At 49.1% G+C, this 25,145-nt stretch overlaps 1 protein-coding gene across 2 annotated transcripts in view; it reads right to left on the bottom strand.

Annotated features, from left to right (window-relative positions):
- Positions 1-25,145, bottom strand: part of LOC119979585 (ATP-dependent RNA helicase DDX19A) — an 81,874-nt gene that overhangs the window by 34,658 nt on the left and 22,071 nt on the right. For both annotated transcript variants that reach the window (XM_038822042.1, XM_038822041.1), the window contains exon 3: positions 5,186-5,321. Coding sequence is in view for 1 of the 2 variants with exons in the window: in XM_038822041.1 (XP_038677969.1) it covers positions 5,186-5,321 (136 nt within the window). In the remaining variant the exon portion in view is untranslated. The remainder of the gene's footprint in view (positions 1-5,185; positions 5,322-25,145) is intronic.

The following is a 25,145-nucleotide window of genomic DNA, read 5'->3' as shown; positions in this document are numbered from 1 at the left end:
TCCCCAGCACCCCTTTCCCCAAGGATACTGGCAGGTAAAATAAAGAAAATCCCAAGTTGTTTTACAAGTACATTAAGGTTACAAGGACAACTAGGGAAAGAGTAAGGCTTGTGTGTGGAGCCAGAGGATGCAGGTAGGATGATAAATGAATACTTTGTGTTAGTGTTCACTCATGTGAGGGACGGTATGGGTACAGAAATCAGGGAGAAGGACTGTGATAAAATTAGAGATATTAACACAGACAGAGAGGAGGTGCGGAGTGGTCTGTCACGCTTAAAAGTAGACAAACGTCCAGGGCCGGATGAAATGTATCCCAGGCTGTTGAACGAGGCAAGGGATAAACAGCAGGGGCGCAGGCAACAATTTTCAATTCCTCTCTGGCCTTCGGAGAGGTGCCGGAGGACTGAAGGATCACCAATTTGGTACCGTTATGCAAGAAGGAAGGGATAAACCAGGAAACTACAGGCCAGTCAGTCTAACCTCAGTGGTGGGGAAACTATTGAAAGCAATTCTGACAGACAGAATTAATCTGCATTTGGAGAGGCAGGGATTAATCAAGAACAGTCAGCATGGGTTTGTTAAGGGGAGGTCATGTCTGATCAATTTGACTGAATTTTCTTGAAGGTGGCCAGGTGTGTAGATGAGGGCAATGCACTTGACATAGTCCACCTGGACTTCAGCAAGGATTTTGATAAGGCGCACATGGGAGACAAATAGCAACAATGAGAGTCATGGGATGAGGGCGGCATGGTAGCGCAGTGGTTAGCACTGTTGCTTCATAGCTCCAGGGTCCCGGGTTCGATTCCAGGCTTGGGTCACTGTCTGTGTGGAGTCTGCACGTTCTCCCCGTGTCTGTGTGGGTTTTCTTTGCAGCACAGGAAGCTGAGGGAAGATTTATTTGAGATGCATTTAATCATGAAGGGTGCAGCTGGAGTGAATAGGAAGGGCCTAGTTCATGAGCAGAGGACAGGAACGAAGGAGCATAGAGATAAGATGGTGGAAAGATTAGAGAGTTGTAGAGAACTCACTGTCTGAAAGACGGGTAGAGGCAGAGACCCTCGCATTGTATTTAAAAGGGGTTATGGATCAAGAGCTGAAAGTGGAATTAGGATGTATAGCCTTTTACATGGAATAGTCATGATGGGCCGAATGGTCTACTTTTGTGTCTCAAATGTTTTCATGTTTTATAGTTCAGGTGACAATATTTTCAACATTTAACTGATGTTAACCTTAGTTACTCATTCCTGAATCCTCAATTGCAGTTCCCACAAAATACTGTTCAATCCTATTCAGATCATTCACTTACAGTTTAATATCTTACAACAAATAATTTAAAACATAAAAAACAGATTTAACGGAACAGTTCCAAAACTACACGGTGCATGCATGCCTACATTAAGTAGAATTCTGGGGAGCACGGTAGCATTGTGGTTAGCACAGTTGCTTCACAGCTCCAGGGTCCCAGGTTCGATTCCCAGCTTGGGTCACTGTCAGTGCGGAGTCTGCACATTTTCCCCGTGTGTGCGTGGGTTTCCTCCGGGTGCTCCGGTTTCCTCCCACAGTCCAAAGATGTGCAGGTTAGGTGGATTGGCCATGATAAATTGCCCTTAGTGTCCAAAATTGCCCTTAGTGTTGGGTGGGGTTACTGGGTTATGGGGACAGGGTGGAGGTGTGGACCTTGGGTAGGGTGCTCTTTCCAGGAGCCAGTGCAGACTTGATGGGCCGAATGGCCTCCTTCTGCATTGTAAATTCTATGATTCTATGATTAAGAGATTTCAGCAATTCAACCTTTCTACCTTGCTCTGCCATTCAATCAGACCATGGATGATCTTTTCATGGTCCCAGGGTACAAAAACAATGTGGTGACCTGCCAAACATCACTCCAAATTATCTATCAGGAGACTGAATAGCATTTAAATGCGCTTCAATATCCGTTACCACTATTAAAAAAACATAAAATTCAATACATGCCATACAAATTAATATAATTATTGTAATGGGGAAGAGAAACAGGTTTCAAAGAAAGCCTTTTAATATTTGCAATTCAAATGCTGAGCATCAAAGCTAAACTCCATTGTCTTTGAAATCGATATGCTCCACAAGCAATTTACAGAGAACATACACGACAGAATCTATTCTCTACAATGTAAGGAGGCCAGTTTGGCCATCGAGTCTGCTCAAACCAAAAGAGCACCTTACCTAGGTCCACTCCCCAGCCCTATCCCTGTAATCCCACCTAACCTGCATATCTTTGGACTGTGGGTCAGAGCAGCATGGTGGCACATTGGTTAGCACTGCGGTCTCAAGGCGTTGAGATCCCAGTTTCAATCCCGACTCTGGAGTTTGCACATTCTCCCTGTGTTTGCATGGGTTTCGCCCCCACAACCCAAAAGATGTGGTTAGGTAGATTGGCCACGCTAAATTGCCCCTTAATTGGAAAAAAATGAATTGGGTATTCATAGGGGATGGCTTAGCACAGTGGGCTAAACAGCTGGCTTGCAATGCAGAACAAGATCAGCAGCGCAGATTCAATTCCCGTACTGGCCTCCCTGAACAGGCGCCGAAATGTGGCAACAAGGGGCTTTTCATAGTAACTTCATTGAAGCCTACTTGTGACAATAAGCGATTATTATTATTAAATTTATTTACAAAAAAAATCTTTGGACTGTGGGAGGAAACAGGAGTACCCAGAGGAAACACACGCAGACAAGGGGAGAAAGTGCAAACTACACACAGTCACCCAAGGCTGGAATTGAACCCGGGTCCTGGAGCTGTGAGGCAGCAGTGCTAACCACTGTCCGCCATTTAGTCCAATATGTCCAGGCTGGCGTTTAAGCTTCACTCAAGCTTTCTTTCACTCATCCTCAACTAACTCTTAAGAGTATGACCCAACTAACTCTTGGAGTATAACCCTGCAATTCCACCCCCACCACTGCTTATCGAGCATCCCTTAAATGCAAGCACGTCTTTCGGGACACGTGGGAGGAAACCCATGCAGACACGGGGAGAACGTGCAACCTCTGCAGAGACAGTGACCCAAGCTGGGATTCGAACCCGGGTCCCTGGCGCTGTGAAAAAAGTGCTAACCGCTGTGCTACCGTGCTGCCCATCTTACCTTAGTGATCTCTAATTTTACTCAGCTAAATGACAGACTTAAGAAAACAGATGCTACACTAAGACAAAAAATACTTGAATATTTTGTCCATTGTTTTTTTTTTACTGTCTAGCAGTTTAGTTTTAAATCATCACAATCAAAATACAAAGTAGCGATGGGGCACCTGTGATGGGAACCACGTACCCTTAACATGAAAACATTTTGACTAGAAAACCATTATGGATCAAACTATCACTAGAATCAATCACTGCAACAGATTCCAAACACAACACTGAGCACTTTTGATGGAAGAGAGATATTTGATATGGGAATCAGCTAATTCCCCCATTGGAGTGGAGATGAATCGTGAGCAGGGAGTACAGAATGCTGGGTTGAAGGAACTTCATGCAAATTGCTGTCGAACACAGGAAAGAAAAGATGGCTTTAGAGTGGCCTTATATCTTGATATAATGCAATCATGTGTGCCTAGAACTGTGGTCATTCACAAATACATTAGTTAGAAAAGTGCTGATTCACAAAGTAGGCAATCATGATTAATGTTTGGAAATTGAGCCAGGGTATTAATCGATCAAAGGCCCTTTCTTCATAAAAGAAAAAGCTCAGCAAACCTTTTCTTATTTGCCTGGAAAATGCCATGGCATTAACTGTATTAAAGAAATAGTATGAATCTATCACTTTGTCGATACTGTTGCCAAAAAAAATTCTGGTTTTCTCTCACCAAACAAAGGGGGGAAAAAGCTCAACAGGCCCTTGTACATGAAATGGGCCAAGAGACTTGCCAGACGAGAGTCGGAATGTAATTTACACTATTAATATCCATGAGAAACAGATGTAAGGGTAATATGGTACCAGTAATATCAGACAAAAAGTGATGCAGTAAGAACAGCATTGCAGGTGCTCTTATAATCCGGTACCAGACCCCCCTGTTTTTTGATAAGATCCAGTTAGGGACCAATACATTTTATTTAAAGTAGACAGAAGTCTGAGATTCAAGACACTGACCAAGAGAATAAAACTGCAAGATTCCATGTGTTTTGAACAAACAGAAATAAACTTTACTATACCAGGTCAAAAGAACCAATTTACCATATATATTTTATAATCCAACATTCAGGGTTAATATGAGGCACAGGTGAATTAACAGGCAAACGGTGGTTGAACATACTACATTGCATAATAAATGGCAAATGTAACTATGGCAGATCTCACGGATTTCGCAGGTATCCACCCAGACAATCAATCTTACTGAAACTCGGTCTCCTTCATGAGGAACCAAAACTTTTCACTTTTGAAAATTAAACCTCTGAAATCCCTCAAAGCCACTCCCAACTCAGACTGCATCAATGACAGCCTATCTCCCAGTGTTTCATAAGAACTAGGAGCAGGAGTAGGCCATCTGGCCCCTCGAGCCTGCTCCACCATTCAACAAGATCATGGCTGATCTTTTGTGGACTCAGCTCCACTTTCCGGCCCGAACACCATAACCCTTAATCCCTTCATTCTTCAAAAAACTATCTATCTTTACCTTAAAAACATGTAATGAAGGAGCCTCAACTGCTTCACTGGGCAAGGAATTCCATAGATTCACAACCCTTTGGGTGAAGAAGTTCCTCCTAAACTCAGTCCTAAATCTACTTTCCCTTATTTTGAGGCTATGCCCCCTAGTTCTGCTTTCACCCGCCAGTGGAAACAACCTGCCCGCATCTATCCTATCTATTCCCTTCATAATTTTATATGTTTCTATGAGATCCCCCCCTCATCCTTCTAAATTCCAATGAGCATGGTACCAGAATCAGGCTCCTTTATACAAAACATCATTGGTCCAGAACCAATTCTCACCAACTCAGGGATTTAGCTAAGGATCATAACAATGTGTAGCTCTTGGAATATGAATTGGAACATTCTGCACTTCCATAAGAGTTTGACATTGAAGGACTGAACCACAATCAGGAACTGAACAGTAAGAATGAATGGGGTATTTTTGGTACATTGGAGATACAAGCTTAATCAAATATTGACATTTGACAGTAACAGAAGCGCAAATAGCAAAGTAAGAGAAAAAATGCTTACAAATGCAGCTCTTCAAAAGACTTCACAGAGTACAGAGGAGAATTTGGATCTCTCTGGAGTACTTCAACTTGATGCGTCGATTGAACCAGGTTACTGCGGATTAGTTTATTCAACAGAGACTGGGCAGCCTTATCTTCTACAGAAATAAAAACAAACCAGTCACCACAGAGTACAATAAAAACACAACAGTCACTACACAATCAGCAGAGTAAAATTATACAGAAATATAGAAAGTAAGAGACCATTCGGCCCTTTGAGCCCGCTCCGCCATTCATTATGGTCATGGCTGATCAACTCAATAGCCTAATCCCCCACCCCCCATATCCTTTGATCCCCTTTGCCAAGTTCTTTCCTTAACTGCTTTTTGAAAACATACAAGTTTTTGGCCTCAACGGATTTCTGAGGTAATGAATCCCACAATCACTCTCTGGGTGAAGAAATATCTCCTCATCTCTGTCCTAAATGGTCTACCCCATATCCTCAGACCCTGCTTCTGGACACCCCCACCATCGGGAACATCCTTCCTGCAGAGCCATGGATGTTGTCTACATGAACTTTAGTAAAACATTTGATAAAGTCCCTCATGGCAGGCTGGTGCAAAAGGTTCGATCACATGGGGTCAGGGGTGAACTAGCTGGATGGATCCAGATATGGCTTGGCCAAAGACGACAGAGGGTAGCAGTCGAAGGGTGTTTTCCAAATGGAAGTCTGTAACTAGTGGTGTTCCACAGGGAGCGGTACTGGGACCTCTGCTCTTTGTAAAGTATATAAATGATTTGGAAGAAAACGCAGCAGGTCTGATTAGCAAGTTTGTGGATGATACCAAGAACGCAGGAGTTGCGGATAGTGATGAAGATTGTCAGAGACTACAGCGGGGTATAGATAGGCTGCAAAATTGGGCAGAGAAACGGCAGATGGAATTTAACCCGGACAAATGTAAGGTGATGCATTTTGGTAGATCCAATTCAGGTGGGAGCTATAAAATAAATAGCAGAACCATCAGGAGCATAGAGACACAGAGATCTGGGCATGCAAGTCCACAGATCCTTAAAAGTGGCAGCACAGGTGGTAAAAAAATCATATGGCATGCTTGCGTTCATAGGACGGGGTGAGGATGTGAAGCAAAGCTTACGAGCCAGAATGAATGGGATACATTAGTAGAAAATCACAAGTGGAGGAGTTTGTTATTGAAGCCATTAAAGGAGGATGAACTTGTTGAGATAAGGGAGTTGATATCTGAATCGTGAGCCAACTCATGAATGACTGTAAGCCGAATAGCCTTGAGAAACAAGGCAGATGGCCGGATGATGGAATATGAAATGTGGGAGCCGCTTGCAACTATGGCTAACACCTGCTATTTAAGTTAAGACTGCTACATACTCATGTGCCAATAGATAACCTCAAAGTCTGTAAAATCATGTATTGGAACTATGGCAATAACAAGTTTATGCTTTGTAATGGGAGCGAGCTCAAGTGAATGTAAGGGACAGCCCCCTAATAATACATATTAAAAAAAGGATGTTTTGAGCAATACTTTGGCACTCTCCAAGGTGGTTCTCCGCAATACCTAGAGAGCGGCCCCGATCGTAATAAAGAATATTCTGAAGTACGAACGTGTTCGAGAGTACTTTCTTCCGGACTGAGAGACAAGTGAATTAGAAACGCATTCACAAGGGTATCGCGTATAAAAGTTCGAACATTGTTACAATTATATAGAACTTTGGTTAGGCCACATTTGCAATACTGTGTCCAATTCAGACCACCACAGTACCAGAAGGATGTGGAGGCTTTGGAGAGAGTACAGAAAAGGTTTACCAGGTTGTTGCCTGGTATGGAGGGTATGAGCTATGAGGAGAGATTGAATAAACTGGGATTGTTCTCCCTCGCGAGACGGAGGCTGAGGGGGCGACCTGATAGAATTTATAAAATTATTAGGGGTATAGATAGGGTGAACAGTTGGAGGCTTTTTCCCAGGGCAGAAATGACAATTACATGGGGCACAAGTTCAAGGTGAGGGGGGAAAGGTTCAGTGGAGATGTGCGGGGGAAGTTTTTTTTTACACAGAGGGTGGTAGTGGCCTGGAATGCGCTGCCAAGTGAGGTGGTTGAGGCAGATACGTTAGCGACTTTCAAGACTTATCTGAATAGGCACATGAACAATGGGGTATAAAAGGATACAAGCGTTTGGTCTAGATAGGACACGTGACCAGCGCAGGCTTGGTGGGCCGAAGGGCCAGCCTTTGCTGTATTGTTCTTTGACCCTATCCAGACCTGTGAGAATTTTATAGGTTTCTATGAGATTCCCCCTTATTCTTCTGAACTCCAGTGAATACAACCCTAACCGACTCAATCTCTCCTCATATATATATATAATATAATTATATCCATCCTGCCATCCCAGAAATCAGTCTGGTAAACCTTTGCTGCACTCCCTCTAGAGAACATCCTAAATCAGACAAGGAGACAAACACTGCACACAGTACTCCAGGTGTGGCTTCACCAAGGCCCTGTATTATTGCAGCAAGACATCCCTGCTCCTGTACTCGAATCCCCTTGCAACGAAAGCCAACATATCATTTGCCTTCTTTACCGCCTGCTGCACTTGCATGCTTACCTTCAGTGACTGGTGTACGAGGACACCCAGGTCTCGTTGCACATTCCCCACTCCTAATTTATGACCGTTCAGATAATAGTCTGCCTTCTCATTTTTGCTACCCAAGTTGATAACCTTGCATTTATCCAAATTATATGCCACCTGTCATTAATTTGCCCATTCACTCAATTTGTCTAAATCACACTGAAGGACCTCAGCATCCGCCTCATAGCTCACACTCTCACCCCACTTGGTGTCATCTGCAAATTTAAAGATATTACATTCTGTTTTCTCATCTAAATCATTAATATGCATTGTGAATAGCTGGGGTCCCAGCAACAACCCCTGCGGTACCCCACTCGTCACTGCCTGACATTTGGAAAAAGACCCATTCATTCCTATTCTTTGTTTCCTGTCTGCTAACCAGTTTTTCATCCAAAATAGAAAATGCTGGAAAATATCAGCAAGTCAAAGCTTTGACAAAGGGTCACCTGGACTCAAAATATTAGCTCTTTTCTCTCCCTACAGATATTGCCAGACCTGCTGAGATTTTCCAGCATTTTCTTTTTTGGTTTCAGATTCCAGCATCCACAGTAATTTGCTTTTATCCAGTTTTCCATCCATCTCAATACATTATCCCTACTACAATAGGTAATCCTGCAAAAAACAAATGGAAAGTTTAAATCCAATTTTGTAAACATTATTTAGATAGTAAACAGTCTTACAACACCAGGTTAAAGTCTAACAAGTTTGTTTCAAATCACTAACTTTCGGAGCACAGCTCCTCCCTCAGGTGAATGAAGAGGTGGGTTCTAGAAACATATATATATATATATATACACACACAGAGACAAAGTCAATGATGCAAGATGAAACTTTGAACGCAAGTCTTTGCAGGTAATTAAGTCTTGACAGGTCCAGACGGAGCAACTGGAGAAAGGGATAATCACAGGTTAAAAAGGTGTTAATTGCCTCAAGCCAGGACAGTTGGTAGGATTTTGCAAGCCCAGACCAGATAGTGGGGGGGAGGGGTGAACGTAATGCAACATGAATCCAAGGTCCCGGTTGAGGCCATACTTGTGTGTGGAACTTGGCTATAGGTTTCTGCTGAGCGATTCTGCGTTGTCGCACGTTCTAACGGACGCCTTGGAGAACGCTTACCCGAAGATCAGAGGCTGAATGCCCTTGACTGCTGAAGTGTTCCCCGACTGGAAGGGAACATTCGTACCTGGCGATTGTCGTGAGATATCCATTCAACCGTTGTTGCAGTGTCTGCATGGTGTACCACACTTCGGGACGTCCTTTCCTGCAGCGTATGAGGTAGATAGCTCTTCATTCACCTGACGAAGGAGCAGTGCTCCGGAGGCTAGTGATTCGAAACAAACCTGTTGGACTTTAACCTGGTGTTCCCGCACCAGCCTTCCTGAACAGGCGCTGGAATGTGGCGACTAGGGGCTTTTCACAGTAACTTCATTTGAAGCCTGCTTATGATAATAAGCGATTTTCATTTTCATTTCATTTTAAAGAACAAAGACAAAGAAAATTACAGCACAGGAACAGGCCCTTCGGCCCTCCCAGCCTGCGCCGATCCAGATCCTTTATCTAAACCTGTCTCCTATTTTCCAAGGTCTACTTCTCTCTGTTCCCGCCCGTTCATATACCTGTCCAGATGCATCTTAAATTATGCTATCGTGCCCGCCTCTACCACCTCCGCTGGTAAAGTGTTCCAGGCACCCACCACCCTCTGCGTAAAACACTTTCCACGCACATCTCCCTTAAACTTTCCCCCTCTCACCTTGAAATCGTGACCCCTTGTAACTGACACCCCCACTCTTGGGAAAAGCCTGTTGCTATCCACCCTGTCCATACCTCTCATAATTTTGTAGACCTCAATCAGGTCCCCCCTCAACCTCCGTCTTTCCAACGAAAACAATCCTAATCTACTCAACCTTTCTTCATAGCTAGCACCCTCCATACCAGGCAACATCCTGGTGAACCTCCTCTGCACCCTCTCCAAAGCATCCACATCCTTCTGGTAATGTGGCGACCAGAACTGCACGCAGTATTCCAAATGTGGCCGAACCAAAGTCCTATACAACTGTAATATGCCAACTCTTGTACTCAATACCCCTTCTGATGAAGGCAAGCATGCTGTATGCCTTCTTGACCACTCTATCCACCTGCGTTGCCACCTTCAGGGTACAATGGACATGAACTCCCAGATCTCTCTGTATATCAATTTTCCCCAAGACCCTTCCATTGACCATATAGTCCGCTCTTGAATTTGATCTTCCAAAATGCATCACCTCGCCTTTGTCTGGATTGAACTCCATCTGCCATTTCTCAGCCCAACTCTCCAATCTATCTATATTTTGTTATATTCTCTGACAGTCCTCCTCGCTATCTGCAACTCCACCAATCTTAGTATCATCTGCAAACTTGGTAATCAGACCACCTATACCTTCCTCCAGGTCATTTATGTAGATCACAAACAGCAGTGGTCCGAGCAAGGATCCCTGTGGAACACCACTAGTCACCCTTCTCCATTTTGAGACACTCGCTTCCACCACTACTCTCTGTCGCCTGTTGCCCAGCCAGTTCTTTATCCATCTAGCTAGTACACCCTGAACCCCATACGACTTCACTTTTTCCATCAACCTGCCATGGGAAACCTTATCAAACGCCTTACTAAAGTTAATGTATATGACATCTACAGCCCTTCCCTCATCAATTAACTTTGTCACTTCCTCAAAGAATTCTATTAGGTTTGTAAGACATGACCTTCCCTGCACAAAACCATGCTGTCTATCACTGATAAGTCTATTTTCTTCCAGATGTGAATAGATCCTAACCCTCAGTATCTTCTCCAACAGTTTGCCTACCACTGACGTCAAGCTCACAGGTCTATAATTCCCTGGATGATCCCTGCTACCCTTCTTAAACAAAGGGACAACATTAGCAATTCTCCAGTCCTCCGGGACCTCACCCGAGCTCAAGGATGCTGCAAAGATATCTGTTAAAGCCCCAGCTATTTCAACCCTCGCTTCCCTCAGTAACCTGGGATAGATCCCATCCGGTCCTGGGGACTTGTCCACCTTAATGTCTTTTAGAATACCCAAAACTTCCCCCTTCCGTATGACAACTTGACCTAGAGCATTTAAACATCCATCCCTAGCCTCAACATCCGTCTTGTCCCTCTCCTTTGTGAATACCGATGCAAAATACTCATTAAGAATCTCACCCATTTCTGAGTCCACGTATAAATTCCCTCTTTTGTCTTTGAGTGGGCCAATCCTTTCTCTAGTTACCCTCTTGCTGCTTACATATGAATAAAAGGCTTTGGGATTTTCCTTAACCCTGTTAGCCAAAGATATTTCATGACCCCTTTTAGCCCTCTTTATTGCGCGTTTGAGATTTGTCCTACTTTCCCGATATTCCTCCAAAGCTTCATCAGTTTTGAGTTGCCTCGATCCTATGTATGCTTCCTTTTTCATCTTAGCTAGTCTCACAATTTCACCCGTCATCCATGGTTCCCTAATCTTGCCATTTCTATCTTTCATTTTCACAGGAACATGTCTGTCCTGCACTCTAATCAACCTTTCCTTAAAAGACTCCCACATTTCAAATGTGGATTTACCCTTAAACAGCTGCTTCCAATCCACATTCCCTAGCTCCTGCCGAATTTTGTTATACTCTGCCTTCCCCAATTTAGCACTCTTCCTTTCGGACCACTCTTGTCCTTGTCCATGAGTATTCTAAAACTTACGGAATTGTGATCGCTATTCCCAAAGTAATCACCGACTGAAACATCAACCACCTGGCCGGGATCATTCCCCAATACCAGGTCCAGTATGGCCCCTTCCCGAGTTGGACTATTTACATACTGCTCTAAAAAACTCTCCTGGATGCTCCTTACAAACTCTGCTCCATCTACGCCTCCAACACTACACGAATCCCATTCAATGTTGGGGATGTTAAAATCTCCCATCACAACCACCCTATTGCTCCTACATTTTTCTATAATCTTTGTACCTCTACTTCATGCTCGCTTTTGGGAGGCCTGTAGTAAAGTCCCAACAATGTTACTGCACCCTTCCCATTTCCTATTTCTTAGCTCCACCCATATTTCAAGACTTCTTACTGTGCTCACCCCAGTCAAACACCGGCATCTCCACATCAAGTATTTAAACACTAACACCATGTGGCAAATATCTCTAGTGTTCCAGTAATGACTTTTTAAAATGATGGCTTTTGATGTGAGCATCAGCAGGCCAACAATTATTACTCATCCCTAATTGTCCTCGAGTAGGTGATAGTTAAGACACCTGTAATTGATTGGTTTGCTGGGCCATTTCAGGGGCAGTTAAGAGTCAACCATATTGATGTGCGTCTGGAGTCATACACAGGCCAGAACGAATAAAGACAACAGATTTCCGCCACCAAAGATTATATAATCTGATTAATTTTTACAATGCTATTGTGGGATTTCAACTCGCATCTTTGAAGCATCAATCCAGGCTTCTGAATTACTCATCCAATATTTCCAATTTGCAAAAGGTTTAGAATGACTCAACATACCAACCAGGAACAGATGAAGGGTATGTGGCGCCTGGAACCTGCTGTACCATTTGTAAGATCATTGAGAATCTGATTGCGGCCTCTTCCTTTCATGTCTACCCGTTATATCTTTTAACTCCCCTGTCAATCAAGAATCTAACACTATCTTAAAAATAGTACATTGAAACATGGAAACTAGTTCCAGCCTGCTCTGCCATTCAGTTGTAGCCATGCTGGCCACGCAAAATGGACACTGAGCCAAACTAAAATGGAAGACAGCAGGGAAAGCCTGTTTAGTGAGAACAGACAGCCTGCTCTCAACTAATTAGCATTTTGCAAGCAGCAAACCAGTTTTCTGGCCAGGTGCAGATCTCCAAGCCAAAGGTGTTAATGGCAAAGCGCTTAACATCCTGATGAGGCGGCCCAGATCCAGGCACACACAATGGCAACATTTCCATCTCAATGTAGCACTTAATTGGTGGAGCAGACAGGATGGCACCAGAGTAACGAATATCGAAACCACCCCCCAACATCGAGGGAAGCCCCGCATTGGAGGATTTCGAAGGTAGCCGTTTGGAAACGTTCCAATCGGTACCGAAAGGTAGAGCCCGCCTAGAAGGGGGCAAGGACATTAGAGAGGGGTATAAAAGCAAATTCCCCACAGAGCCCGGTCTGTTAAACTCGTGCTCCGGCTCTGACTGACATCTTGCATCCTGACTCCAGCCGTCGAGCACCAGCCGCCGAAACCGTAAGTTCAACGCTCGCTATGCGATCCAAGCCCACTAGACTCCCAAGTACCAGAACGCTTGCTGAAGGCTGCAGTACAAGACCAGGACGAAGGCCTCGTTCTCTGACCTTGCCTGTTCCTGTTAGATAAGTATTCTGTTCACTTAAGTTTAGTTATAGCTTAGTCTCTTAGTGTGTGCATGAGTATTTATTATAACTGTATAATAAATATTGATCGTTTGAACCTTACTAATCGGTGTATAGCTTTTATTCGTTTGAACCCTTGAGGACCTGTGTTTCGTGCAACATTTAGTGGCGACTTCCTGGCGGGACACGGTTGTAAGTGGAAACCCCACACCGTCCAGGACCCTGAAATTTGAATTAGAACTCCAAATTGCAGAGAAAGAAAGAGATCACAAGTATTCAGGGTGTTCAAAATAATAAGCGAAATTCGGAAGTGTGTTTAGTGCATGCGTACTAACAGGGCTGTAAGGTAAAACTGAAAGCTTTTTGTTGCGACAAACTTTCGGTAGTTTTGTGATCGGAAAATAGCGTAAGCCGTACCCGTTTCTCGAAACACCACCCCAGCAACCCCCTGTTCCAAATTATAAAAAGAGAGTCAGAGGAAATGGCCATGCAGGCAATGGAACGTCTGATGGATCCAGCAAAGTTTGTGGTCGCAGCGACCAGCAGCAGTAGCAGAGTAGGCCAGTGTCCCACGTGGGAGCTGGAACTCCGCAAATATTTACAAGGAAAGGGATGGCCCCTTTGGAAAGAGTTTTGTGCAAATGAGGAGACAGGTCCCGGGAGTATAGGTCATACTTGGTGGGAGAACCTCTCTCAAATACACAAAAAGAACCTAGGTAAAGCACGCAAGCCGATGGCGATTGTGTCCTGCTTGGCACAGTTGCGAGGCGCAGAGGAGGTCATCAGGACGCTCCGGACAGATTTAGAAGAGAGGAATAGGATGAGTAAGGTCGATGTCAGGGACATCGAGAAAGAAAACCTGGAATTAAAAGGGAAGTTGGCAGAGAAGGATAGAGAGGTGGATGATGCCAAGAGGGCTCACCAGTCTTGTCTAGCTCATCTGAACAGTTCCCAGACCCAGTATGAGAAAGCCTATCAGGACGTGCAACGTGCCGTTCTGATAAGACAGGAATCGGAAAAGCAGGTGGAGGCATTGCAGAGGCAATGTTCCGATCTCAAAGCAGCTTTGAGAGCACTCCATGCTGCAACGACCGAACAAAGACAAAGCACAGTTGACCACGCGAAATGCAGGAAACAGATTGCGGAACTGCAATCTCTGCTTTCGGTGCAGAATGGCTTCCAAAGCACCTTTGGAGCACAGTTAGATGGAGAAAACGCCCCAGATTGGCAGGAATTAAGTGAGACAGCGCAGCGTTATGTTCAGGGAACATGTGCGCCAGCAGCTCAGCAGAAACGACAGGCACCCCAACCCCCCACAGCTCAGACCATAACCGCACCCATGAATCCCGTAACCACGCAGAGAAAAGCCGAATCAGAAGGCGCCCCAGACATAACTTACACCACCCCTTTAACAGTAACCCAGCTAAGGGACGCTTGTGAAAAGATCACTCCGTTCCTCCCCACCGCAGACCCCCACCAGTTTTTCGCTAAAGTAAAACAGCAGGCTACCATGTACGGCCTGGATGAGAGAGAGCAGGTTAAGCTCACCGTGCTGAGTTTAGACCAGAGTGTAGTAGCAGCCCTCCCCGACCCACAGAACGTGGCAGGAGGCAGCCTAGAGGAGATGCACACCGCCATTTTAGATGCCATTAGGTACAATAGAGGTGACCCCGTAGAAGGATTGAATAAGTGCAGGCAGAAAAGATCCGAACACCCCACAGCATTCGCAGGAAGGCTGTGGATTCATTTCAGCGCAGTTTTCGGACAGTTAGATAGAGCGCATTTAACCCGTGAAAACATGGTTAAGTGGACGCGCACAATTATCTCACACGCAACAGAAGCAGGACAGAGCGCTTGCAATAGCTATGACCCCTCAGAAGAGGCCCATAACGAGAAATGGGTCCTGAAAAGATTGTCCCGCGCTTGGGAGCAATCGCTTCAGGGAAAAGGAAAAGTTAGATCCCCAGAAGAGGCTCAGGCTGCTGCAGATATCCAAGCAGTCAGAGAGCACCAGAAGCCCGCATGGGTAAATGAAGGCAAGAGCAGCCCTCAGCAGAAAGGACAGGAATGCTATAACTGTGGACAGTTAGGGCATTGGGCAAAAGAGTGCAATGCACCCCAGCGATCTCAGAGAGGCCAGCAGACAGGCACTCTGAACCGCAATAAGTCAAAACCGATCCATAATGTGATAGTACAGTCAGGACCCACCGATGTGGACGAGACGAACTGACGGTGTTCGGGCTCCCCCACTTGGGTCTGTGACACACTATGGGACTCATCAGGGAGGCCCGTAGTCACAGCGAAAGTCAAAGGGAAGCCCATAGAGTTACTGTGGGACACAGGAGGATCCCGCACCACCATTAACTCCACAACCACGGCACACTCAGACACGTGGCCGACCACCTCCACCATTACACTTAGCGGGTTCACCGGACACTCGCAGCAGGGACATATCACAGCACCCGTAGCGATCCAGCTAGGGAACATTAGCACAAGGCACCCCGTAGTTCTAGTAAACCTTCCCAGGACAGCAGAACACATCCTAGGGATAGATTTTATGAACACACACAGCTTATCGTTCGACCCAGTGAACCAGTGTGTCTGGCGAATGGCTAGATCAGACAGAGCACTCGACTTCCGGGCGGCGAGCGAGGAGGTCGCAAGGAGAGGGGCTCCCGCAAGCGCCAGGAAGGAACCCCCCCCGACAGGCCGGACGGCGGAGGAGGAGCGGGCGGCAACGGCGGAGGAGGAGCGGGCGGCAACGGCGGAGGAGCGGGCGACAACGGAGGAGGAGCGGGGCGGCAGCGGCGGGCGGCAAGCGGAGGAGAAGCGGAGGAGGAGCGGGCGGCAGCTGAGGAGGAGCGGGCGGCGGCGGAAGGCGGAGGCGAGGAGCAACGGCGACAGGGAGGCCCAGCAGCGGCAGGTCCAACCCCTCTCCCCCCCCCCCCCCCCCCCCCCACGCGGGCCGGGAACGGTGCGGCAGCGGCGGGCCCTCTTTTCCCCCCCCCCACCCCAAACCAGCAGCGGGGACCCACCCCCCAACCAGCAGCGGGACACCACCCCCCCCCCCAACCAGCAGCGGGGACACCAGCAGCGGGGACACCATCCCCCCCCCCCAACCAGCAGCGGGGACACCAACCCCCCCCCCCCCCAACCAGCAGCGGGGACACCAACCCCCCCCCCCCCCCCCCCAACCAGCAGCGGGGACACCAACCCCCCCCCCCCCCCCCCAACCAGCAGCGGGGACACCAACCCCCCCCCCCCCCCAACCAGCAGCGGGGACACCAACCCCCAACCAGCAGCGGGGACACCAACCCCCCCCCCCCCCCCCAACCAGCAGCGGGGACACCAACCCCCCCCCCCAACCAGCAGCGGGGACACCAACCCCCCCCCCCCCCAACCAGCAGCGGGGACACCCCCCCCCCCCCCCAACCAGCAGCGGCCCCGGCCCACTCGCCCCTCCCCCTCCCCCCAACTGCAGTGACCACCACGTGGCAAGGACAAAGGGACTCTCTCTCTCTCTCCTGGGCGAGTGGAGAGAGAAAACAAAAGAAAAAAGAGACTTATATTTCTGTTCTTTTTTTAAAATAAAAACCCAAAAGAAAACTGGTAAAGAGAAAAGGGGTGAAATAAAGGGGTAAAGGAAAGAAGGGGGGAAATAAATTTTTCATTTAAAAAAAAATATATATACATATATTTTTATATATATATATATATTAATAAATAAAATTAAAATAGGGTGCGGAAAAGGGGGAAAAGAAGAACAAGGAGAGAAGAAACGATGAAGGGGAAGGGGGAGAAAAAAATGCTAGAAGGGACCCAAGAGAAAGGGGGCACCGGAGGTAGACGGGGCAAAGGGCAAACCAGCTTGGGCGAACGAGTCAACACGCGAAGCAGCGGGAAGAATGTATCGCCGCATCCAAAAGAGCTGGACGGGCGGGCAACCTCTCCCCTGGGGTTAGAGGGGGGCGTGAATTGGAAGGAAGCCATTGCCGAGGTGGTGAGGGAGCAGCTGCAGGCAATCAAGGCAGAGTTAAAAGCAGACACAGAGGCCGCAGCACAGGCAGCAGTGACCAGGGCCATGTCAGGGGTGCAGCAGGCTCTGACCAGAATGGAGGAGAAAGTGGATGCCCAAGGGAAGATACTGGAAGCCCAAGGGGCAACCATTAAAGAGCTGGAGAAGGCAGCGACTGACGTGAGCGACCGGGTCATGTCCCTGGAGAGGGAAATGGCGAAACTGAGTGCAACACAGGGGAGCCTGAAGGGCAGGGTAGACGACCAGGAGATCAGCTCGAGAAGGCAAAACATTAAGATAGTGGGCCTGCCAGAGGGGATAGAGGGTAGAAATCCCACAACATTCGTGGCTGCGATGCTGGGCTCCTTAGTGGGGCGGGAAACTTTTCCCACCCCACCGGAAATGGACAGAGCTCATCGGTCACTGCGCCCGAAGCCCAAGGAAGGGGAAAAAACCGAGAGCAGTTATAGCCAGACTGCACCGGTACCGGGATAGGGAGACAATCCTGCGCTGGGCCAAGGAGAATAGAGCCTGCAATTGGGACGGGCACGCCATCCGAATCTACGAGGATTTTGGAGCGGACATAGCTAAGAGACGGGCGGAGTTCAACAGAGCGAAAGCAGCTCTCTATAAGAACAAAGTACGTTTTGGTATGCTGTACCCAGCAAAACTCTGGGTCACATACCAACACAAGGAATATTTCTTTACAGCCCCTGCCGAGGCGAATAGATTCGTTGAGGAGCACGGGCTGGAAAAACGCCATGGGAAGTAGGGACGAGGGGCCCATGGCAAGGAGATACGTCATGCCGACGGGGGGGTGGGGAGGGGCGAGGCAAAGCCAGCCCCCTCCCCCCTGGCAGGAACACCCAGGAAAAACAACCCAATGCCCAAGGGCCCGCTCCAGGTGGGAGGCCAGGCCCCGGCACGAGGGAACGGGAGTACTGGAGAGGGGAGAGGGGAAGGGGGACAGCAACCTCCGAGCGGGGAGCCACCGTGCTAGCGGGAAAGCTAGCGAAGGGGGCGCGCAACAGAGCAGGGCCGCAGCGCACCCCCAACAGGGGGGAAGGCGCCAGGCAGGGGAGGGGGGGGATCACCCATCAAAGGTGGGAGAGCAAATGGGGACAGGAATGGGGGAGAGAGGGGCAATGGAGGGGTACACAGGGGTATCCCCGAAAGGGATAGAGCGGGGGGGGGGGGGCACTCGGGGGGCGAGAGACCAGGGAGGGGAAATGCAGGGACAAAGGGACAAAAGAGGCCAGAAAGGGAATAGGGCCACAAAGTGCCACAGACAAGGGCTCGAAACAGGGAACTGCTGCAAACACCCACCCAGTACGGTCTGTGGGTGAAGGGGCCCCCCGGAGTGCAGGGGACTACCCGCGTGGCGGACACACAGTGGACGGCCATGGCGGGTGTCCCCGGGACAAGGGGGAACCCCGGAGCGCAGGGACCCGACCGCATGGGGAGAGCAGTGATAGTGGACATCCTGGACGGCCCCCTAACAAAGGGAAACCCCAGAGGGCAGGGGCGCGTCCACCGGACAAATATGGTTAACCCCACAGGAGCAAGGGGGCAGAAGCCCCCCACCAGAATAGTCACCTGGAACGTAAGGGGACTTAATGGCCCAGTGAAGAGATCTAGAGTCCTCACCCACCTTAGAAACATGAGGGCCGACATAGTCTTCCTCCAAGAGACGCACTTGAGGGAGCAGGACCAACTGCGGGTAAGAAAGGGCTGGGTGGGACAAACCTATCATTCCTGTTATGGGGCAAGGGCCAGGGGGGTGGCGATCCTGATTGGCAAGAGGACAATGTTTAGGGCGACAAAGACGGTTACGGACCCAGGGGGACGGTATGTCATGGTCAGCGGGGCCCTGGATGGGGCGCCGGTAGTCCTAGTTAACGTGTATGCGCCCAACTGGGACGACACGAGCTTCATCCAAAAGACCATGGCAGAAATCCCGGACATAGCGACGCACCGACTAATCATGGGGGGGGACTTCAACTGTGTACAGGACCCAACGACGGACAGATCAAACCCCAGAACGGGGAAAACCTCAAACATGGCAAGGGAACTCAGTCACTATATGGAGCAGATGGGAGCAGTAGACCCCTGGAGATTCGCCCACCCGGGGGAGAAAGAATTCTCTTTCTTCTCCCCAGTACACAACGTGTACACCAGAATTGACTTCTTTGTGGTGGGGAAAACGGTGCTTCCAGAGATAGACAAGGTGGAATACTCCGCAATTGTGATATCAGACCACGCTCCACACTACATGGATGTGCGGCTAGAGACGGGAAGGGCCCAGCGCCCCAAATGGAGGTTGGACGGTGCCTTACTAGCTGACAAGGCCTTCAGCGAAAGGATAGCGCGGGCCATAGCGGAGTACACTGAGATCAACCAAAACGGGGAGGTCTCACCCTCCACGTTCTGGGAAGCGCTTAAGGCCGTACTAAGAGGGGAAATCATAGCCTACAAAGCGCAAAGAGATAGGGAGGAAAGGGTGGCTAGGCAGAAGCTGGTCGACTCCATACTGGAGGTAGACCATAAATACTCCGAGGCCCCGACCGTAGAACTCCTGGCGGAGAGGAAAGAATTACAAAGGAACTTTGACCTGCTCTCCACCAGGAAAGCAGTACACCAACTCCGCCAGGCACGCGGGGCCCTATACGAACACGGAGACAAAGCCAGCCGCCTGTTGGCCCACCAGCTGAGAAAGCAGGCAGCCAGCAGAGAAATTGCGCAAATCAGAGATACCAGAGGCACGTTGGAAACAGAACCAGAGAGGATTAACAAAACCTTCAAGGCCTTCTACCAAGAGCTGTACACCTCAGAGCCCCCAACGGGGAAGGCTGGGATGAACCGGTTTCTTGACGGACTGGACATACCAGTTGTGGGAGAGGGCAGAAAACGGGATCTGGAAGCACCACTAGCACTGGGAGAGATCATGGACAGCATTAGCTCCATGCAGGCGGGGAAGGCGCCGGGACCGGACGGATTCCCGGCGGACTTCTACAAAAAATTTGCGACAGCGCTGGCCCCGCACCTGCGGGAGATGTTCACAGACTCGCTAGCTAGGGGCACATTGCCACCCACGTTAGCACAGGCCTCAATCTCGCTGATACCTAAGAAAGACAAAGACCCAACGGAATGTGGGTCATACAGACCCATATCTCTGCTGAATGCAGACGCCAAAATACTGGCCAAAATCCTAGCCAAGAGGCTAGAAGACTGTGTACCTGAGGTGGTCACAGAGGACCAGACGGGCTTTGTCAAAGGTAGACAGCTTACCGCGAACATCAGGCGCCTGCTGAACGTGATAATGACCCCCTCCGGGGAGAGAACACAAGAGGTGATCGTCTCCCTGGACGCAGAAAAGGCCTTCGACAGAGTCGAGTGGAAATACCTCATAGAGGTACTGGAGCGGTTCGGGCTTGGAACAGGGTTCACCGCTTGGGTAAAGCTCCTGTACAACGCTCCCATGGCGAGTGTACAGACCAACAATACCAACTCCCAATACTTCCAGCTGCACAGGGGCACCAGACAAGGATGCCCACTGTCCCCGCTGCTGTTCGCACTAGCAATTGAACCACTAGCAATCGCGCTCAGGGCAGCAAAAAATTGGAGGGGGATCCGAAGGGGAGGTAGAGAGCACAGAGTCTCACTCTATGCGGATGATCTGCTCCTCTATATCTCGGACCCACAAAGCAGCATGGACGGAATCATCGCGCTCCTGAAAGAGTTTGGAGCCTTCTCGGGCTACAAACTCAACATGAGCAAAAGTGAGATCTTCCCAGTACACCCGCAAGGGGGGGGGGGGGGGGGGGGCAGCACTAAAGGGGCTGCCGTTCAATCAAGTTCGACATAAATTCCGCTACCTGGGGATCCAAATAGCCCATGACTGGAAAGGGATCCACAAATGGAACCTCACCAGCCTGACGGAGGAAGTTAAAAAGGACCTGCAAAGATGGAACACACTCCCGCTCTCCCTCGCGGGGAGAGTTCAGACGATCAAAATGAACGTACTGCCCAGGTTCCTCTTCCTGTTTAGATCCATTCCGATCTACATCCCCAAGGCCTTTTTCAAAGCGCTGGACAAACTCATCATGGCGTTCGTATGGGGGGGTAAAAATGCTAGGATCCCAAAGAAGGTCTTACAAAAAACAAAAACCAGGGGAGGGCTAGCCCTCCCGAATCTACAATTCTACCACTGGGCAGCAACAGCCGAGCGAGTAAGGGGATGGATCCAGGAGCCAGAGGCTGAGTGGGTGCGTGCGGAGGAGGCCTCCTGCATGGGAACCTCCCTCCGGGCCCTCGCCACGGCAGCACTCCCATCCCCACCCAAAAAACACTCCAGCAGCCCAGTGGTGACAGCCACCCTCCAATCCTGGAACCAACTGCGGCAGCAACTTGGCCTGACCAAAATGTCGAACAGGGCTCCCATCTGCAACAACCATAGGTTCAAACCAGCACTGACCGACGCCACCTTCAAAAGGTGGAGGCAGGACGGGGGAACATTGACAGTCAGGGACCTATACACGGACGACAGGATCGCAACACTGGACGAACTGACAGAGAAATTTCAGCTAGCTGGGGGGAACGAGCTACGGTACCTGCAGCTCAAAAACTTCCTACGAAAGGAGACAAGGACGTACCCACAACCGCCACGACAGACACTACTGGAAGACCTACTGGACGCAAGTATCCTAGAGAAAGGGAACTGTAGTGGCATGTATGACCGACTGGTAGATAGGGACGACACCGTACTGGACGCAACAAGGAGGAAATGGGAGGACGACCTGGGGATGGAGATAGGGTGGGGACTCTGGAGCGAAGCACTGCATAGGGTCAACTCCACCTCCACGTGCGCAAGGCTCAGCCTGACGCAACTAAAAGTGGTACATAGAGCCCACTTAACAAGAACCCGTATGAGTAGGTTTTTCCCGGAGGTGGAAGACAGATGTGAACGGTGCCAAAGAGGCCCGGCCAACCACGCCCACATGTTCTGGTCTTGCCCCAGACTCGTGGAGTACTGGACAGCCTTCTTCAAGGTTATGTCCAAAGTGGTGGGAGTGAGGGTGGAGCCATGCCCGATAGTGGCGGTCTTCGGGGTTTCAGAACAGCCAGATCTATTCCTGGGGAGGAGGGCGGACGCCCTTGCCTTTGCCTCCCTGATCGCCCGCCGTAGAATCCTGTTTGGCTGGCGGTCAGCAGCACCGCCCAGAGCTGCGGACTGGCTGTCCGACCTCTCGGAATCTCTCCAAATGGAGAAAATCAAATTTGCCATCCGAGGGTCGGACGACGGCTTCCACAGAACGTGGGAGCCATTCATGCAACTGTTCCGGGACCTATTTGTGGCCAATGTACAAGAGGAAGAATAGTCGGGGGAAGGTAGCGGGAGGGGGGGGGGGCTACAGGTTCGGTACGGGGGTTCGATGGCTAGCTAAGGCCCAAAACCAAACTAAATAAACATGTTGAGGGGGGGGGGGGGGGGGGGGGGGGGGCGGGCGCAGTTACCACTACGAAGATGCTTACCTGTAAATATGTATGTTAATTTTTGCGTGTTTGTTTGTTTTTTTTTTTGTTCTTTTTCTCTCCTAACAATTTGTAATTTGTTCAATATAAAATATGAAAACTGAATAAAAACATTTATAAAAAAAAAAGATCAGACAGAGCACCAGCCACCCTCACAGTAGGAGACTACGCTAATCGGATTAGCGCAGTGGGAGAGTACTCATTCGACCTGACTACACTCCACACCGACCGACAAATTAAGGCCCTACTAAACAAACACAGGACAGCATTTGCAAGTCACCGTCATGACTGTGGCAGAATGACTGGACAAGTTCATGTTACCGGACAGGACCCCCGACCGCAAAAGCAATATAGATTTCCCCTTGAAGCAGAGGCAGAAATAGAAAAGGTTATAGGTAGCTTGTTGGACCAAGGTGTACTGAGAACGGTAGCCTCCACCAACAATGCCCCTATTTGGCCAGTGAGGAAGCCCGATGGATCATGGCGTCTGACCATCGATTATCGGGAACTCAACAAAGTAACCCCCGCAGTAGCCCCAACGGTAGCTACTAGTCCCGAGACCATGCTCAAGCAGGGTCTCAACGCCAAGTACTTCACGGTATTGGATATCAGTAACGGATTCTGGTCCATACCATTGGCAAGAGCGTGCCAATACAAATTCGCATTCACTTTTAAAACTCAGCAGTACACGTGGACATGCCTCCCACAAGGATTCCACAATTCACCCTCCATTTTCCACCGACAGCTGGCAAGTGGATTAGAAAAATTTTCCCGACCCGAATGTCTGGTACAGTATGTAGACGACCTACTACTGCAGACAGACACAAAGGCAGAGCACATTTCGCTTCTGGCCGAACTCCTGGAACTCTTGACTGAAATTGGCTGTAAAGTTAACCCGAAAAAGGCCCAAATATTGGAAAGTAAAGTGATGTATTTGGGATCAGTCATCACGCACGGCAAACGCGAGATCGAATTCAAAAGAATTGATTCGATTGTCAAATTGCCCCTTCCCCAGAATGTTTCAGCCCTCCGGTCGTTTTTAGGACTGGTTGGTTATTGTCGGAACCACATCGACGGATTCGCGACAAAAGCCGCCCCACTTTCAGACCTCCTTAAGAAAGGAGCCCCCTGGGAATGGCTTCCGCAGCATACAGAGGCTGTGGAGGAGTTAAAACGAGCCCTTAGTGCAGCACCCGCGCTGCTAGTCCCAGACCCACTTTCCCCTTTCGCAATAGAGGTAGCGAGCACCGATCTGACCCTCTCGGCCGTGTTGCTTCAGGAACGGCACGAGCAGCTAAGACCAGTGGCTTATGCCTCCCGACTGTTAGACCCGGTAGAACAAGGATTTTCAGCCTGTGAGAGGCACCTCCTTGCTCTCTTCTGGGCAGTACAGTATTTTTCATACATAACCGGACTAAACCCCATCACCATTCTAACCGAACATACACCCACACAGCTACTACTAGACGGTCGACTGAAGGACGGTTCAGTTAGCCAGATTAGGGCAGCTAGGTGGACCCTACTTTTACAAGGACGGGACATTACAGTAAAACGGACACGCACACACACATATTTAGCAGACAACCTCCAATACCCCGGACAGCCCCATGACTGTGAAATTGTAGCTCCCCTGCATAACACAGGACCCTTTTTAGCAAAAACACCCCCCAGGAAGATAGGGAACCCGAAACAAAGCCCCCAGCCCACAGACACGTGTGGACCCTTGAGGATTTATGTAGACGGTTCCTCCACAGTTTTAAATGGTGAGCGTATCACAGGATGCGGCATCTATGTCGAGGACGCGCAGGGGCGCGCTCTCGAAGAGATAGCTCTTAAGTTACCAGGTCACTTAGGCGCGTAGGCAGCAGAGCTAGCAGCCATAGCGTACATAGTGGACCACCCCGATTCTTTCCCCAGCCCAGCAGACATATATTCAGACAGCTTATATGTATGCAATAGCCTAACAGATTTTCTGCCCCTGTGGAGGACACGAGGTTTTGTCTCCGCAGACGGAAAACCCCTTCCATCAGCCCCCTTACTCCAGCATATCCTAGAGAAAGCGAAGGACAGGACCTTCGGCATAATAAAAGTTCGCAGCCACCATAGGTCATCACCCCCTGGGAATGTAAAAGCCGACGCATTGGCTAAGGCAGGTTCCAGGAGAGGACACTTATGGACCCCCCCAGCTAGCGCACCAGCTAGCGCCCCTGTGAGCGCAGTACAAGTCTCACAAACAGAGGTTAAAGATCTCGTGGCAGCACAGAAACAGGACGGAGACCTCAGGGAGGTTTTCAAGGGAAACTTTGTGCCTGCGTACGAGCACTTTAAACACACACTGACCACACATGAGGGTGTGATCATTAAGGACCAACTTTATGTGGTCCCACAGCA

Source organism: Scyliorhinus canicula, chromosome 16 (genome assembly GCF_902713615.1).
Source record: "Scyliorhinus canicula chromosome 16, sScyCan1.1, whole genome shotgun sequence".
NCBI classification, from domain to species: domain Eukaryota; kingdom Metazoa; phylum Chordata; class Chondrichthyes; order Carcharhiniformes; family Scyliorhinidae; genus Scyliorhinus; species Scyliorhinus canicula.
Note: the sequence above shows the minus strand (reverse complement) of the source record. Positions and strands in the feature narration are given on the sequence as shown.